General features: G+C 38.4%; 3 protein-coding genes across 4 annotated transcripts; 2 read left to right on the top strand and 1 right to left on the bottom strand.

The window, feature by feature from the left end:
• The first annotated feature begins 2,545 nt into the window (after positions 1-2,545).
• Positions 2,546-5,589, top strand: LOC147569626 (uncharacterized). Its single transcript, XM_086656104.1, has 6 exons — positions 2,546-2,752; positions 3,718-3,802; positions 3,925-4,101; positions 4,393-4,491; positions 4,580-4,822; positions 5,018-5,589. The coding sequence occupies exons 2-6, from the start codon at positions 3,746-3,748 to the stop codon at positions 5,330-5,332; spliced, it is 891 nt and encodes a 296-aa protein (XP_086512230.1). The 5' UTR covers positions 2,546-2,752; positions 3,718-3,745; the 3' UTR covers positions 5,333-5,589.
• A 566-nt stretch (positions 5,590-6,155) lies between these two features.
• Positions 6,156-9,892, bottom strand: EMB2219 (Mitochondrial transcription termination factor family protein). Of its 2 annotated transcripts, XM_086656102.1 has the most exons (7): positions 9,836-9,892; positions 8,818-9,794; positions 7,751-8,159; positions 7,398-7,613; positions 7,162-7,269; positions 6,783-7,057; positions 6,156-6,643 (listed from the first exon to the last, which is right to left on the bottom strand). In XM_086656102.1, the coding sequence occupies exons 2-7, from the start codon at positions 9,669-9,671 to the stop codon at positions 6,349-6,351; spliced, it is 2,157 nt and encodes a 718-aa protein (XP_086512228.1). In that variant the 5' UTR covers positions 9,672-9,794; positions 9,836-9,892; the 3' UTR covers positions 6,156-6,348. The 2 variants fall into 2 exon arrangements, with proteins under 2 accessions (XP_086512228.1, XP_086512229.1); XM_086656103.1 differs by lacking the exon at positions 9,836-9,892 and having other exon boundaries at positions 7,751-8,501; positions 8,784-9,699.
• Positions 9,893-13,601: 3,709 nt separating this feature from the next.
• LOC147569624 (glycine-rich RNA-binding protein-like) lies at positions 13,602-14,923 on the top strand. The gene is made up of 2 exons (XM_086656101.1): positions 13,602-13,974; positions 14,256-14,923. Exons 1-2 carry the CDS (start codon positions 13,864-13,866, stop codon positions 14,658-14,660), a joined length of 516 nt encoding a protein of 171 aa, XP_086512227.1. The 5' UTR covers positions 13,602-13,863; the 3' UTR covers positions 14,661-14,923.
• Positions 14,924-16,564: the final 1,641 nt, after the last annotated feature.

The following is a 16,564-nucleotide window of genomic DNA, read 5'->3' as shown; positions in this document are numbered from 1 at the left end:
ATGATTTTTTCTAATATTAGTAATTATTTTTTATAAATTTAAAAATATTATTGTACACATTTCCTTTAGAGTGCCACACAAAAATATTAGAAAAAATCATCTCCAACGAAACACTGAGAAGATCATGTGAACTAAACAACATAGTTTTGCAAATAACTCAAAAAAAAATGGGGTTAGAAAACCAAATTTAGGTAAGGGAAGTAGAGAAAACAGAGGCACAAGAGACTTTAAAGAAGCATAATGAATGTTGTCGAATTTCAATGAGAGGTCATGAGTTTCGTGAAATTATTATTGAGGTATGGTCGCTCTCACTGCTTCCAATATAGTAATCTTGTTCTCACTTGGTGGACTGACTCCTCACTGGATCCAATTTATTAAGTGCACGCACTTATGTCCCCACCACCCCAAGTGGAGGGTCCTAAGTCCCACCACCCCAAAGTGGAGGGTCCTATGATATTGATAACGGTAAACAAGAAAGAGAAAGAGAAACACAATTCACATGATTTCGTCAATTCATTACGACCAAGATTATTTTCACTCACACTTACTCGTCATCACCCCTACAACCACCACATACACACTCTTTTCTTTCATCATTTCTCTATCGATTTCGACAAAGAGAAAAATTCATTCATCAAGACCTTCTCATCTTTCGAAAAAGAATTTTTTGATGAGGATGCATCTCAAATTATATAAAAAATAAAGCAAAAATATAAAGAGGGGGTAGTAGGTAAATAGGTAATGATGAAGATTATGGGAAAGGTAAGAAAGAATTTGGTGAAATTTTGAGAAATGAAGATGAAGGTGAAGAAAGAACAAGAAACATAATGATACCTAGAGGTGGCGATAAAAACGAAGATCTTGTATAGCCTCTAAGTCAATTTGGGTCGGTGTATTTATTTGAAATGTGAGTATATAATTGTAAAGTTTAGTTTTATTCCCCACTCCAGGAAGTGCTAGTGGCATTGTCACTCCTGATAAGGTAGTTTGACTTAGGTCTTCAAAGAAGCAGGGTTAGCCCATCAATCATGGAAACCGCTGCTTAGACTTGTGATGTGAATGGGCACTTCAGTTTTCTTGAGACCCCGGCTAAGGGCACCACGAACAAATTTGAGATTTTGTGAGGGCAGATCTCATATTTGCACAACTTTTTAGTTATACTCCACCTTTGTTATGACAATACAAGAAATATTGGTTGTAGTTTTCTAATTTAGATTCGAAATCTAGTCAGGCCTGAGATTATCTTGTTTTTCTACGACTCCTCTGACTGATTGATTTTAACTCCTGTATTTTCACGTTTGTTGAAAATGAAAACAATGAAACTAAGTACGGTGATAAAGTAAGACTCACATATTTTGTCTTACTAGTTGCCCAACCCAAAATGTGAACAAGGGGAGGCATATTCATAATGAATTAAAAAAGAATTTGATTCCATGGTCATTGAATTATTACAAAATTATTAAATTATATGTAACATTATAAGTGTGTGGATCACAAATAATAGATCAAGGGAGAAGATCTAGTTGAAATCTATTTTTAAAGATGACACCAATCTGTCAAAGTGGAGTACCATTTCAATAATGCATGTTGCTTCTTTAGGGCATTGCTTTCGGGGATTTTTTTCTTTTCTCTTTCTCACAAGACCTATTGGAAGATTTTGCTTCGTTAACATGTCATTTCGGAGGTGAATTTTGTTAATTATACATAGGTTGTTTAATTAATGATTTTTTTTTTAATTGTCATCATCCAACTAATACTTTTTGGGTCAGTTCCTATTTATGGCGATCTCGTGTTTTGGACCTTATCTTTTTATGACTTTTTTATCTTTGACTTTTGGGACCAAAAGTTTATATTTTAGAAAATTTGACATTATTTTCGTTTTTGAATTTTGTATCAAAAATTTGGGAATTAGAGAGAGGCGGCCAAAAAGGAATGGTCTCACTTTTTTTTTTCCACATACCCCATTATGGAAGGCAATTGCCAATTGGTGCAGAGGGAGAAAAAGGAAAAAAAACCAGAGTCCTCTTCTTCTTCGTGTTTTTATGATTTTTCAACGGTAACATAGCCAAAAAATTTACTCCTACAAGTCTACGAATATCTGAGCCAACCCGAGAATTAATTTGTTGTAATACAACTTTTAGATATCAAATACATTAGTTAGCCCAAAAATGGAGCCAACGAAACCGACGTGGCCAATGGACCAAACATGTGGAAAGAAAAATGCCTAGCCCAGGCCACATCAACCTTCGGTTGTGTTGTTGTTTGTTCGAGAAATCGACTACGATCTACATTAGTCGTTACAAGACATTGATACATCATGAAGATATAATAAGCACGATAACAACTTAAGCTAAATTGACAATGAAAGAAGCCTAAAACCAACAACATCAAATAGGTCTAAAATCCGACACACTTATTACATTATTTATATCTTTAATAACTTAAGTTCAATAACTATTGATTTCACCTCCTGCGAAATGGAACTTAGAACCTCCAGATTTTTGGAGTTTTATGTCAACACCATGAACCGCTTAGACAACCAAGTGTTGAGACTCCAATATTCGGGTCAAACACAGCATTTCTCTTTTAAGATATTTCAACTGCTGAAAAGGAAAGTTCTCACTTTTGTACGACGGACTCCTCTTCTTCTTCTTCTTCCTACTACTAGTTGGTCAGTCTCTTTGTCATTTTATAAAGGGGGAGACTTTGGAATTCTCATCTCCTCCCCGAATCTGCTCTCACCCAAGCCCAGGTATCACGCCCAACCCCATTAATATCTCTTTCTCTCTCTCTCTCTCTCTTTGTACTCTTATTCTCCGACTTTTCTGGAATTTTTTGCCTCTCTTTTACTGCAATTTCTTGTCTGATTTTGTAAGTTGTTGTAGATTAAATGAAATTCATTTGAACTGCTATAAATTTCTCTCTTTCACTGAGAATGATGTTAGATAGATTGATTCCCATAATTTATGATCTTTAGATCTCCTAATCTTTCATTTTTGTTTTTTACTTGAATTATAAAAATTGATCAATAGAATTGTAGCTTATGTCTATGAATTTTGACTTGCTGAGGAGATCTTGAATCACTAATTGAGTTCTGTCTCCTAATTTGACTCAAGTTATGACTGTTTATTTGTGTAAATTAAAGTCAACTTTATGTCTTTGCTTGATTCCATTGTCAAATTTGAAGGCTTTATGTGTTTTAGACTCTTAGGGTAGTTTGAATTCAGTAATTAGACCTAGATCTGGTGTACCCATGTTTGCAAAATGGGGTTTTGCTAAAAGACATATATATGTTGCAGAATTTTATGTTTCATATTTGAGTAGCTATCGGTGTTCGATGACTTCAATACTTTCTCTCGTTGATTCATTCGTGTGCTGAATTTTCACAGTAAAGTTCCGAACGATAAAATCTCGGTGGCAATTGATATCTCGTGCATTTCTGATTAGGGTTGGATTAAATTAGCATAGAAATGTTTGAAGTTTGATTAGAAGATTGTAATAGCATAAAAGGATGAACAAACAAACTGAGTTATGCTTGTTGAAACTTATCAGATGAACGACATAGAAGATATATACGTGGTTTCACCCCCTTATCTAGAACTTGTGTTTCCTAGAGTAGATAATTCCATCTAGCCTAGGTTAATCATTTTGAATAATGAATACATGTCATCTAAATTCGCTAATTTTGTTTATGGTATATGATGCTTATAAATGTAGGTTGGAGCCAATTGTAGATTGAGTCATCATGTTTCGGAGAAAGCACTCTCACCCAGAGAAGGATTCTTCACAGCAGGATGCTAAGGTAATCACAACTACGGATATTACATAAGTTTAGTTTTTTGGAATGGTAAACGAGATTATTTGTTTTTTCATAAATATTGCGGGAAAGGTATGGTAAAAACAAGGTCAAACTCTTTTAAACAGGTGAAAGAGCTCAGGAATGTTATTGGGCCAATTTCCGGACGTAGTTTGCAGTACTGTACTGATGCATGCCTAAGGAGATACTTAGAAGCTAGGAATTGGAACATCGATAAGGCTAAGAAAATGTTGGAGGACTCTCTCAAATGGAGGTCAACATTCAAGCCCGAGGAAATACACTGGGTAAGTTGGATTTTACCCTTTATATTTACAAATAAGCGACAAGGTGGTGTTTGTAATAACGTTTCAGATTGTTGCTACAACTTCCGATCCTTCTAAATTTATGTAATGATCGAACCTGACATAAACAGTTAAATTCACAACTCTCCTGTTAAGTTGTTTCAGGTTCTATACTGTAGTTAAGATATATTTCGGCAATTTCGGTTGTGTCAGTTCTTCTCCTTCTCGACCCTGTAACTTGAGAATGAATCAAGAATAGTGTGCTTACTCTGTCTTTACATATTCTAATTTCAGAGGGATGTGGCAAAAGAAGGTGAGACTGGGAAAGTGTACAGAGCCAATTTTCATGATCGATATGGAAGAACTGTTCTCATATTAAGACCAGGAATGCAGGTATGGGTTTGGGTTATCTCTTGCTAAGTGTCGGTTTGATGTTTTCTAGTTTTAAGATTCATCACCCAGTTCGTTTTTTCTTACTCAGAATACAGCAGAAGCTGAAACTCAGCTTCGCCATTTAGTGTACCTGATCGAGAATGCTATCCTTAACCTTCCCGAGGGTCAAGAACAGATGTCATGGTTGATAGACTTCACTGGATGGTCATTGAACTCTGTGCCCCTTAGAACCTCCCGGGATACTACAAATATATTACAGAATCATTATCCTGAGAGGCTCGCAGTTGCATTTCTCTACAATCCACCAAGGCTATTTGAGACGTTTTGGAAGGTCCGAGTTCTCCAACCCTTCTGTATATCTAACTAGACTATTTCTTGCAACAACAAAAAAAAATTGACTATTTGTCAACCGAACGAAATTTTCTGATCAATCTTTGATTCATTCATGGAATTTGGATTATATTTTAATGTTGATATGATCTCATAGAAGTTTTTACAGATGCTGACCTACTTTGTCTCTGTACAGGCTGCCAAGTACTTTTTGGATACAAAAACATTTGAGAAGGTAAAATTCGTGTACCCAAAGAACAAAGACAGTGTGGAGATCATGAAATCATATTTCGATATGGATAACCTTCCAGCTGAATTAGGGGGAAATGCCACGATGGAGTACGACCACAAGGAGTTCTCAAGAATGATGGAGGAAGATGACGTGAAATTCGCGAACTTTTGGGGATCTGACGTTAATGATAACAATAAGCTCCATCTCGAGAGTAATGGATACTCAGTATGTGCAGAAGTGGTTCCAGAACCAGTGGCCCTCGCACCATCAGCCAGCTGAGCAATCTTTCCACAGCCCCTTCCGATGTGGAATCGCTGTGCTGCTGAGTATCCAACTACTACTAATACTACTACTGGTAACTGCAGAAGCCATGACCGGGTTTCTAAGGGACTCAAATCAGGGACACCAATGTCATTTTATTGTGTATTAATACTAGTAGCGGATGCTGGAAGAGTGAGGCGAACCCTCCATTTTTCGGTTGAGATAAACTTATGAAATCTCACTTTTACTTATTATTGAAATAGCATGTTCTTCTTCTTCACCACTAACTGTTGTTATCACTTATCAGAGATCTCGAACTCACAATCAGCTACAAAAGTTAGCTTCCTCTCATTTCTGAGATTTTTCTGGCTTGTATTAGCATTTAGCAGTGAGTACCTGCATAAGGGCATTTACAGGAATCTGTCAAGAAGCATGCCTAGTTAATGCTATTGTTGAATGACCCAACTTCGGACGTGCTACGGAGACTAAGTAGAAGCTCTACAAGGTTAAACTGTCGTCTGAAAGAGAAACATTAACTTTATCCTCGTATTTGAATGGAGATAGATATGAAACTTAGACAGCAGAGAACCTTAGGGCTGAGGGTTTATGCCGCCGATGTTCTTTTGATTCGCCCCTACGGCATATTCTTTACCAGCCATCCACATTTGAGTTACGACTTACGAAGAACTCTTACAAAAATAATGGGGTAAAGTTATGGTTGTCGTTGAGAAAGACTTATCTTATTGTTCTGAAATGCAGAACTATTTTGCCCTTGCCATTCTTTGGCTGGACAAACTTAAATGCCCTAGTTTCGATCTCCATTGAAATGGATTCGTTCATATAGATGCAATATTCAGATCATTTCATCATTTCAGTTAGCGTTAACTTGTAAATTACATATGGAGTAATCTTCAATAGTTCTATTTCGCATGCCCATTCGTCTCTCCACCTGCCACTATGTATATGTAAACTAGCTTACAGCAAATTATGCTTACATTACCTGTACAGAAAGTCAGAAAGTGAACTATTTACAACTACTCCAATAAGACTGGAATCCCTGAAAATGGTAGCAAGCCTGGGGATCTCTCTTCTCTTGAGTAATCAACTTCAGTACTCTCTATCGCACTGTCGATTTCTTCAGAATCAGATGGAGGATCTTCCATAATACCGGATTCAAACCTTCTTCGCCTCTCAACTGCTGCCTCTACCTTTCGATTAAACTCTTCATCACTGCACGCTAACATATATCGCAGCTTAAAATTTACCCGGTTCTCCACCATAACCTTGTGCCTAGGAATTATTTTACCATCGAGCGAGTAACTGAAAAATCTGCAAATATTTTTTCAGCAGATTAAACTGTGACGAAATATGGGAAACTATCTCCATGTTAAAAATTGACATTTATCACACGAAATAGTGCAAGGGACAAATGGGAGAACTTATTGCTACACAAGTCATGCTTCTTTACCTGGGGAACTCAATTAGATCTTGCAACGGACGAACCATGGTCGTCCGTAAGTATCGGTACTTGGGACGAAGAATATCCAAGTTGTATCTTAGCAGCATGGGGAAATCAGTGATCATCTCACCTAAGGTCCGAAGACGAATGCCCAGAGACAGGAAATACTTGACATTAACCGACAGCTTATCTACGATACTACAGCCCATAAGCTCTGGTCCTGAGGCTATCACTTTCCCAATATCCTTCTTCTCGACTCCTGCTTCTGTCAACAAGAAGATGACCTGCGGAAAACAGATTCTCGGAACGATGATAAGGATATCCGAAACGAATGTAGTGCTAGTGTCAAATCAAATAAAAGATGAGATTACAAGGAAAACAAACTAACCACTGGTCGGATCTTTTTGTTGAGGCTGTACGTTAAAAAGGGTGGGAACTTAACAAGCACGCCACCCACAGCATCTTCCCTAACGCCTATGTCCAATAAAAACCGCACCTTCAAGATCACAAAAAAATTGTTTTTGACATCAGTTGCTTCAGTTTAAACTCATCACTAACATTATCAGGTCAAGCTTCAAATACTCAACTGTGAACATCACTGGAAGGTAAACGTAGAAAAAGTACCTTTGGGGCAATAGTTGTCTCGAGATCAACACAGTACACCATTGGTTTTAACGTAAGTATTCTTCTCATTCCATCACGGCGAACTCCAAGATAATACAGATATTTCACAAGGGGCTTCCATCTTTTCTCAATGCTACAACTCATCAACTGTGGCTTGAATGCTAGTAATCGCCCAACATCTTCGTTGCTCATACCAAATTCTTTAAGATAATTTACCTATATTAACATATCATTCTAAAATATATTCGTCACGCAAAAACGAAGAAAACACATAGAAAGTATCGATTTTGAAGACACACAAAGGATGATACAAGATTCAAGTATCTTCAAAAAAACAAGAATAAGATTAATACCTTACAGTGCATCTCCTCGAGAGGGAAGAACCCTAACGCCTTGGGACAGTCAAAAACCATTGTGCCAAAATCTTTCTTATTCATACCCATATTCAAGAAGAAGCTAACACGAGATCTAATTTCTTCCATGCTATAGGATAAAATCTTCGGACAACGACTAACGATATATCCCATCCAGTCCTTTCTAACCCCATTGCTCTCTAGATACCAAACAACCTCATCCAACTCTTCCAAATTACGCTCTAAAACATTCTTTCCAGCCTTTACAAGGACATGCCCAAGAGAGCTCCCTTTGACATAAATTTGTTTTAACCATTGAACCAACTGCCGTACAGAGTGAAGATTCCCACCAGACATACATATGACCTTCCCGATCTGAGGATAAGTCAATGAATTGTGTTTCAACCACCTAAAGAGGAATAAATCACAATCGAACAGTCACAAGTCAAAGCTTTAATATCCTCCAAGCACATATAATACGTACAAAAAGTCCCTAAAACTCAAATCTTGTTATAAAGCAAATCTCACATCAGTGAGGGACTTGGTGCAGTGCCCCTTATAAGTGATGAAGCACCCTTCCTAGTGTCTCGTTTTAAAACCTTGAGACCTTAAGGCTAGCAGCTCGGAAGGCTGGTTCGTGCAATCTTATAATACGTTATCGCACGATAGGCTCGACTACAATGTGTTCTTGGGAAGGTGTTCTATGAATAATCCACATCCGTTGGAGACGAAGTGTGATGCCCCCTTAATCCTTATAAGAAATTAAACACCCTTTCCTAGTGACTTTATTTTAAAGCCACGAGGACCCTGGTGTGCCGAAGCGGACAGTATTGGTAGTAGCTCGGAAGGCTGGTCGGAACAAATCTAATAAAAAAAAACTTTCTCCTACTGAATGACCAAAGCTACTTGTTCAAAATCAAGTTTCAGCAAACCCAGTGGAGTGACTTGAATTCAAAGAAACAATTTTTACGATTTCAAGCGTTTCTAGCAAAAGGGATTAAATATTTGTGGGTTCTATCTGTTTTGTTCTAACAAGTTGTATAAAGAGACGAGAGAAACAGGATTACCTAATAAGTGGGATGACATTGGAATTCTGGATAAAGATCTTAGCACGAGCATTGAACGTGGAATGAGAGAATTCAGGTGAAGATTTCATTGATGCAGCTTCAATCATGATAATGTCGACAAAATCAGGCAAATGGGAAACCAAATTAGTTGAGTAAGTGATACTAAACTTGCCACCTCTCATTGATTCTTTGAGTATCTCTGATGTCACATTTCTTCGTATTTCAAGGGCTCTCATTAGCATCTTTTCATCATCAACAATGTCGGCTGAGCCACCAGGGAGAAGACGGTGAAGTGGTGGAGGAGATGAAGGGGATTGAGAATCAAAATGGGTATATGGGGATTGTAAGTAAATAGAACCTGGGAATTGAGGGGTTCTTCTTTTAACAAGAGATAATTCGAGTAACTTTACTTTCTCATCTTCATCTTCTTCGTTTGTTTTTTCCTCTGCTTCTTCTTCTTCTTGTTCATTTTGTTGTTGTTTGTGATTGGTGGAGAGGCGACGGAGAAGGAAAGAAGTAGATTTTGAGTTATGTTTTCTAATAATAGGGTCTTCAGATGTGATAGTTAGATTAATATTTTCGTTATCTTGGATAGTTTGGGATGTTTCATGGTGGTGGTGGTGGTGGTGGAAAGGGGAAGAGATGGAAAGTTTGTGTAGACGTCTGGTGGTGGAGAAGGGGAGGAGTGGTGGAGGAGCGGAGTTAGAATAGGTATGAAGACGGCGGAAGGGGAGAAGAGAGTGGGTGGAGTCATGGAGGGTAGAGGAGGAGGAGGAGGAGGAGGAGAAGGGATGGTGTTGATTCAGTGGACAGGACATTAGCAATGGGGAGTAGAAAATAAACGGATTTTGCATAAAACAGATGGAGAATACTCTTCAAGATATTGAATTGAATGAACAATGAGATGGTATGAATATTGGTGGAACCAAATTATCCAAAATTTATCTCATAGATATTATTAATCTGAGTTTTAATCACTTTTATTCTTCTTTTTTTTTTTTTGTTGAAGTTTAATCACTTTTATTCAGTTCATGTATTCATATGTATCGTATAATTATCTCTTCCTCAAGTGTATAGCAGTATAGGCATCATAATAACTCTTGAAATCTATGCAAACATATAGTGTATGGAGGTAAAATTTGATACACCCCCAGAAAAAAAAAAAATAGTCATGCATATTTTGACCATAAAATGAGACGTCGGAAGCTCTCTCCCTTTTTTCTATACTCTTCACATTGTTTATTGTTAGTTCTAGAATTCATTTTGTTCCCAGTACAATGCCCTCACTTAATCGCCTAATACTATACTCTTCACATTGTTTATTGTTAGTTCTAGAATTCATTTTGTTCCCAGTACAATGCCCTCACTTAATCGCCTAATACTATACTCTTCACATTGTTTATTGTTAGTTCTAGAATTCATTTTGTTCCCAGTACAATGCCCTCACTTAATCGCCTAATACTATACTCTTCACATTGTTTATTGTTAGTTCTAGAATTCATTTTGTTCCCAGTACAATGCCCTCACTTAATCGCCTAATACTATGATGTTGAAAATAATTAAAGTCTTTTAACGAACTCCAAAACCCTATACTTCAGAAGAATCTGGTAGGTTATGAATGGGCGGGTATAGGCATTCACATATACTTCATACATCAAGTCCGCGCGAGAGTCGGGCAATCTTGGCCCTTGCTCGATAAGGCTAGCAGGTTTATCAGGCGGGCTTTTTCAAGTAAAAAAATCGTGTCATAAACCGCCCAAACTCACTAACTAAAGTGGTTAACTCGGGCAGGTCAGGTATCAGACTTAGTGCATTTAATTCGGACATAAATACAAATTTAGTGCCCATAAAAGTTCCCTAGCATAAACATTCACAACTCACAGGGCAAGACCTAACTTAACAATTCTTGCATCCCACATTTATAAACTTTCAAGTCTTGGGGACACCGGGATGGTGTCTTGCCAAGGGCACTCCGACAGTCAAGTCATCAAACTATAAGTGAAATAAATATAAGTCGAGTGAATGTTGAGGGTGTCACCGTGTTGTATCGTCGGAGGATGACTCGACTCGTAGAGTGGCCGGAGCTTCGACTCTACGGGATAGTTGGTCGGGTTGGTCTCCTGGAACAGGTCGAGAGGTCGTCTCGATCGGAGATTCTGTGTAATGGAGGAGTGAGATGTAACAGAGACTTTAGGAGGGCTTCCAGAGTGATGGAGCTTGAAGGTATAATATCGTCGTCTAGAGTGATCTCTTAGAAGATTATCCTTCAGGTCCACTGGAATTCGAAAGTTCATTATCGTCGTCTAGAGCATTGATCGGAAGATACTAAATGTAAGAGAGAGAAGAGTATTCAGTAATTTTCTAGTCGGTATTCCATGCCTTTGGAGTCTGAGTCTCCTTCTATTTATAGGCGACTGATGGACTCGTGGAGTCTATCAGATCCGAGATAATTGGGGTCGAGGGTGACCTAAAACCCTAAGGGAGACTCGTTCTTGACCGTCGATCTGTCGCTTGGAGTAACTCGATCGTACGAATACGCCGTCTCGACTTTAAACCCTTTGTAGTCTGAGATCGCCTAACGGTACTTAAGGCGACGTGGGGTTTTAGAGCGACTTCGTCAAATGAGTACGTGACGAGCTCTCCGAAGTTGAGGTTGACTCGGTAACCGGCAGGCTCGGTTAAGGGCGACCAAGGGGTGCTTGGAGCATTATAACTTTTGATGGGTTATTGTTCGTCTAGATGGGCGTTCGCAAGGGCTTAGAGTCGTCTGGACCTCTAGTGAGTCGAATTCCATGTTGGAGAGTGTCCAACTAGCAAGTGAGTGGGCTGGGCCCAAGAGGTATTTATACGAAGTAGGTTGGGCCTAGCCATCACTTAGGCGAAGTGAACTTGATACGATTTTTGACCACTACAGTGAGTATATGCAAGACAGAAGTGTAGCCATGCAATCGAGTCCGTTGGATATGTTGGCATGGGCGATACCTTGGATATAGGGGCGGAACCAAAAATAATGTTAGGGAAGGCAAATGTGAAATCTAATATATCATACATAAAAATTTTGTGAGAGTCAAAATTATTGTTAGAAAGTTAAAATAAGAGTCTTTACTAACCCAATTCCAGAGAGGGTCGTTTCCCTTCCCTGCCACCCCTAGTTCCGCCCCTGCTTGGATAGCCGATAGCCTATACCGTCGGGGCTTCGGGCTTCCTATGTCTATCGGGCCGGACATGCATTACGAGTAGAAGGCAACGGTGCCCGTGGGCTTTTATGGATTCGGGTTGCCAAGGACAGATCCGGATCTGCAGGTATTTTTCGCACCTCTATAATCGGCAATTTAGATCCATACGAGCCTGCAAACCCACGTGATTCGTCAGTAAAATATTCTCAAAATAATTGTGGTCCCACCTTCTTGTACATCCTCAATTGACCTGGGCCCCACTTTCACATTGATCCAGATAAAGATCCGGGTATAAAAGGTAAATATGTCTAATCAGATGTACAAATTCGTAAACTACCACTTTAGATATTTTTGGTCATTTTGGAGTCTGCCCTCTCCATTACAAGTCTATCCAAATCCCAAGATACTTTTAACCCCAGTTTTATCCCTAGGATGGTAAAATTCTATCATCTATTACCGTTAGATTTATCCTAGAGATTATTTCACAATAAAAGTGTAAAAAGGTATGAGATCTCCTCGGCAGAGGACAGTAGCACTCCTATGATATGGAATATTTCCAATTTGGCACCTAATTTTTGACCAAAATATGAATTTGGCATCCTCATTAGACAAACTGGCTAATTTAGTCACAAAACTAACTGACTATGCTCTCAATCAACTTTAAGCCATTATTCATATCAAGTTCAAACCATTATTCATTATTTCCACATTTACCCTTTTTTTTTTAGTTGAAAGATTTCCACATTTACCTATTTCCTTGATATCCTTATACTTAAGATGTCTTAGTTTTCATATGAGAAAGAGAGAAAAAGAGGAACTGCGAAAGCAGAATTCTGTGTTGGACCGAAGGTCGATTAACATGTTGGTGGTCATAGAGACCTTTTGATCACTCCTTCGCTTTCTGTAATAGTTCTGATATCTCTTCCCTACTTCCTACGATTCAAAGCTAATTACAAATGTAGGACCCTTACATTAGTTCAGTTCTTATAGATGTCTTTGTAAAATTTGTAAAAGACTGTGAATGGTGGGAGACTTGAACCTTGGTAAGTTGGGTGATAAACAATGTATAACCCAATCTACTAGACACTCAATTGCATGTTTGTGTTAAAATAACTAATTATTTCTTAATTATGGCCTAATCACGGGGCACCCTTAAACTTTGAGGCCCAAAACTATCGCTTTCGTGGCTTCGTGTCAAGAACACCGCTCGTCACTCCTATTGGAACTCATCCATTATTGATTTTTAGTGATTCGAAAGTAGAAAAGGATGAGAGACTAGTACGAGATAGACAGAGAGAGAGAGAAAAAAATTAGAAAAAGAGAAAGAAGGGAAAGAGAGGTAGATATAGATCAGGAGAAGCCAAAATTAGAGAGAAGATCACTAGAGACTAAAAGAGCACATAAAGCAAAATTGGAAAATAGACAATTAACTGAACATAATAACAAATTAGTTTTTTAGTTACTGTTAGAGGGACAAATTTGTTAATTGGTTACAATCAGGGGGGTTATATTAGAATTAACCCCTTAAATATCTATTTATGTAAAGTAATGTGGGCCCCGCAACCGAATCAATAGAGAAAAATAATGACCAGCTTTTGACCTAATCCCGGGGCTGGGTTAGGTTAAAAATGTAACCAGGGGAACACACGTGAGATGTGCCTCGTCTAAACACTAAAATCCGCGATTAGACGGGGGTTTTAGGGCAGCTCTTGTAAACCCTAGTTAAACCGCTTCATTCCTCTATAAATCAGTCGCCTAGGGCTTCGAAGAGAATTCGTGCTTTCTCTAGAGGCGGGTTTTGTTCTTATCCCCCTCTCTTAATTTTCTCTTCGTTACTTTCTCACCTTCTAGGGTTTTTCTGCAAGTAGGAATGGGTTCTGATGTTGAATACAGATGCTTCGTCGGTGGACTCGCATGGGCCACCGATGATCAATCACTCGAGAAGGCTTTCAGTTCTTTCGGTGAAGTCGTCGAATCTAAGGTTCGTTTTTGCGAACAATCGCAGATATCAGATCAGTTTTTTTTATCTTCATTTTTTGATTTCTCTACGTTTATACTGATACTGTTTCTATATCTTCTATGCGTTCTGTTATTTACTTGATCAACCTTGAACGCTACGTTCATCTTCGTCTTCGTCTTCTGTTCAGAGACGAAGAAACGTAGATCGATCAATATAGGTTCCAGATCTGTTAGTTTTTAGTTATGTTCCTTTTTTACTTGTTCATTTTTGACGGTTCGTTTTTCGATGATTTGTTTGTTCAGATCATCAATGATCGTGAGACTGGAAGGTCAAGAGGTTTTGGTTTTGTTACCTTCGCAAACGAAGAATCCATGAAGAGTGCTATTGAAGGGATGAACGGCCAGAACCTTGATGGACGTAACATCACCGTCAACGAAGCTCAATCACGTGGAAGCGGCGGAGGCGGCGGCGGTGGTGGTGGATACGGTGGACGTCGTGAAGGTGGCGGCGGAGGCTACGGAGGTGGTGGTGGTGGTGGATACGGGGGACGTCGTGAAGGTGGCGGCGGAGGAGGCTACGGTGGTGGCAGTGGAGGTGGTTACGGTGGACGTCGTGAAGGAGGCGGCGGTGGTGGATACGGTGGAGAAGGAGGTGGCTACTCTAGAGGAGGTGGTGGTCGATCTGATGGAGGAAGCTGGAGGAGTTAGGTATTATTAGTAGTTAGGGTTTGGTGTTGGGATAAAAATGACCCAACAACTTACTAGTAGTAGTTTCTGGTAATGGTTTTATGTTTCTGAGTGTTCTTCTGGTTATGGTTCTAGTATTATGTTCTTCTTGTTAGTGTGTTGGATGTTTCGATCTATGGTTAAGAAATATTTGGGGTCTTGGTTACACTTGAGATCTATAATGATCAATCTTGTTTCATAAAAACCTTGAACATATAATAGAAATTTGAGATCGCTTTATATTATTTTCCTACTTCCATTTTTTTTTTGTGTTTGATCTTCTGATGTTATTTACCACCATCTCCTTCCATGGGGCTATAAATCGGTTTGATTAGTGTGGTTGGATAATGCTAATAAAGAAGTGGTGGAATTTCATGAACATGTTCTGAGATATTCCTTCACTCCATTATCTACTTGATGAAGTGTTTGGAATGATGAACCCATGGACTGGAAGTTGACCCCACTCTTGTATGATACTGGTCAATGCTTGGATCAAGTGGAGATGCCTTTTAGGTTGGCTTTTGTAGTCAAATGAAATTGGGTTTCTGCAGATTAATCTCTTTTTGGGTTGTAAAAGTTGAAATGTGAAATTTCTTCTCCTTGGAGTCCCTATTGTGGCCGAGGGACCAGGATGAATGGAATGCTCATGATAAAGGATGGAATGTTTTTTTAGGGTTAAAAGCATGGAATGTTTCTTAGGTAGGTTGTCAAAGATTTGACAACCATGATATAGGTCTTGCTTATCCAACAATGAAGAATCCTTGGATTTTATTTAATGTGAGTGGTTGACAAAATGTTACAATGATGAAGAATCAAAAGATATACTATAATATTATATAATTCCACTTTCTTTCTTCTCGATCTTTGACAATCTGCAAGTTGGAATGGAAAGCTTTTTTGCCCTAGCCAAATAAATTTGTCATTTAAATGTGAAGTTGTATCTTTTCAAATCTTATACATAAGAGTCTAAGACTAATAGCAACTCCTTAACAAAAAAAAAAAAAAAAAAAGACTAATAGCAACTTCAATGCAAGACTTAAGTAAAATTCTAAAAGTTCTTCGGGTTATATGGTTAAGTGTGAAAATTGGATCTCTAAATGGTCTCTTTCATATTTGTCCGTTTAGAGATAATCTATTGAAAAGTTTTCCCTACAACACGCAAGAGAAATTCTAAAAATTTATATTTTGGTATAAAATTAATTGATTTGCTTATATAGCACTTAGATGTCCGCAAAAAAATTTAGAATGTCATCTTAAAGATTTTTAAAATAATTTCTGGTACACTATTTTAGAAATTAATGTTGTGTTTTGCATTGAAGACTGATTTGAAAGAAAAACTCTAAAAAAAAATCTTATGTGACACTGTAAGATCTAGAGTTTGAGTGTTGCTTTGGAGATGCTCTAAGATAGAAAACCGAACGCTTAGGGTTACGCTAAGAGGTACTGCATACAAGCCAATAGATGAGAAGAGAGAGAGAGAGAGAGAAGTGAAGGTGAGTTTTAGAGTGACTAAATGTATCAGAAAGTTTGAGGGTAGGAAATGCCTTAGAACACTGAAATAAAAAGATAAAGACTGGCACAAGGACTGGCGTAAGCGACATCCATCAAAATTTAGATCCCAACCACCTAGATCCAACTACATAGACAGGGCTATCATAGTGAAGCTTGGATCCAAGTACATTGGGAGGGCTATCACAACCAAACCTCCGTTCGTAGGATTGAGTATTTCAGTTACAAGATCAAATAACAAATGAGAGGTCCGCAAAACTCGCTGGGTGTAGCACCCTTTGTAATTTGACGTACAAGGATTGATTGTATAAGACTCCGTGAATTATAATGCCTAGTAGGTGTAGATATGGAGCCATCCGGTATCATAACTCCGTAGA

The sequence above is a fragment of the Eschscholzia californica genome, unplaced genomic scaffold, assembly GCF_041429995.1.
Source record: "Eschscholzia californica isolate CP2 unplaced genomic scaffold, dmEscCali1.0.p SCAF_1, whole genome shotgun sequence".
In the NCBI taxonomy this organism is placed as follows: Eukaryota; Viridiplantae; Streptophyta; class Magnoliopsida; order Ranunculales; family Papaveraceae; genus Eschscholzia; species Eschscholzia californica.
The sequence above is the reverse complement of the archived record's forward strand: the minus strand, read 5'-3'. Positions and strand labels throughout refer to the sequence as shown.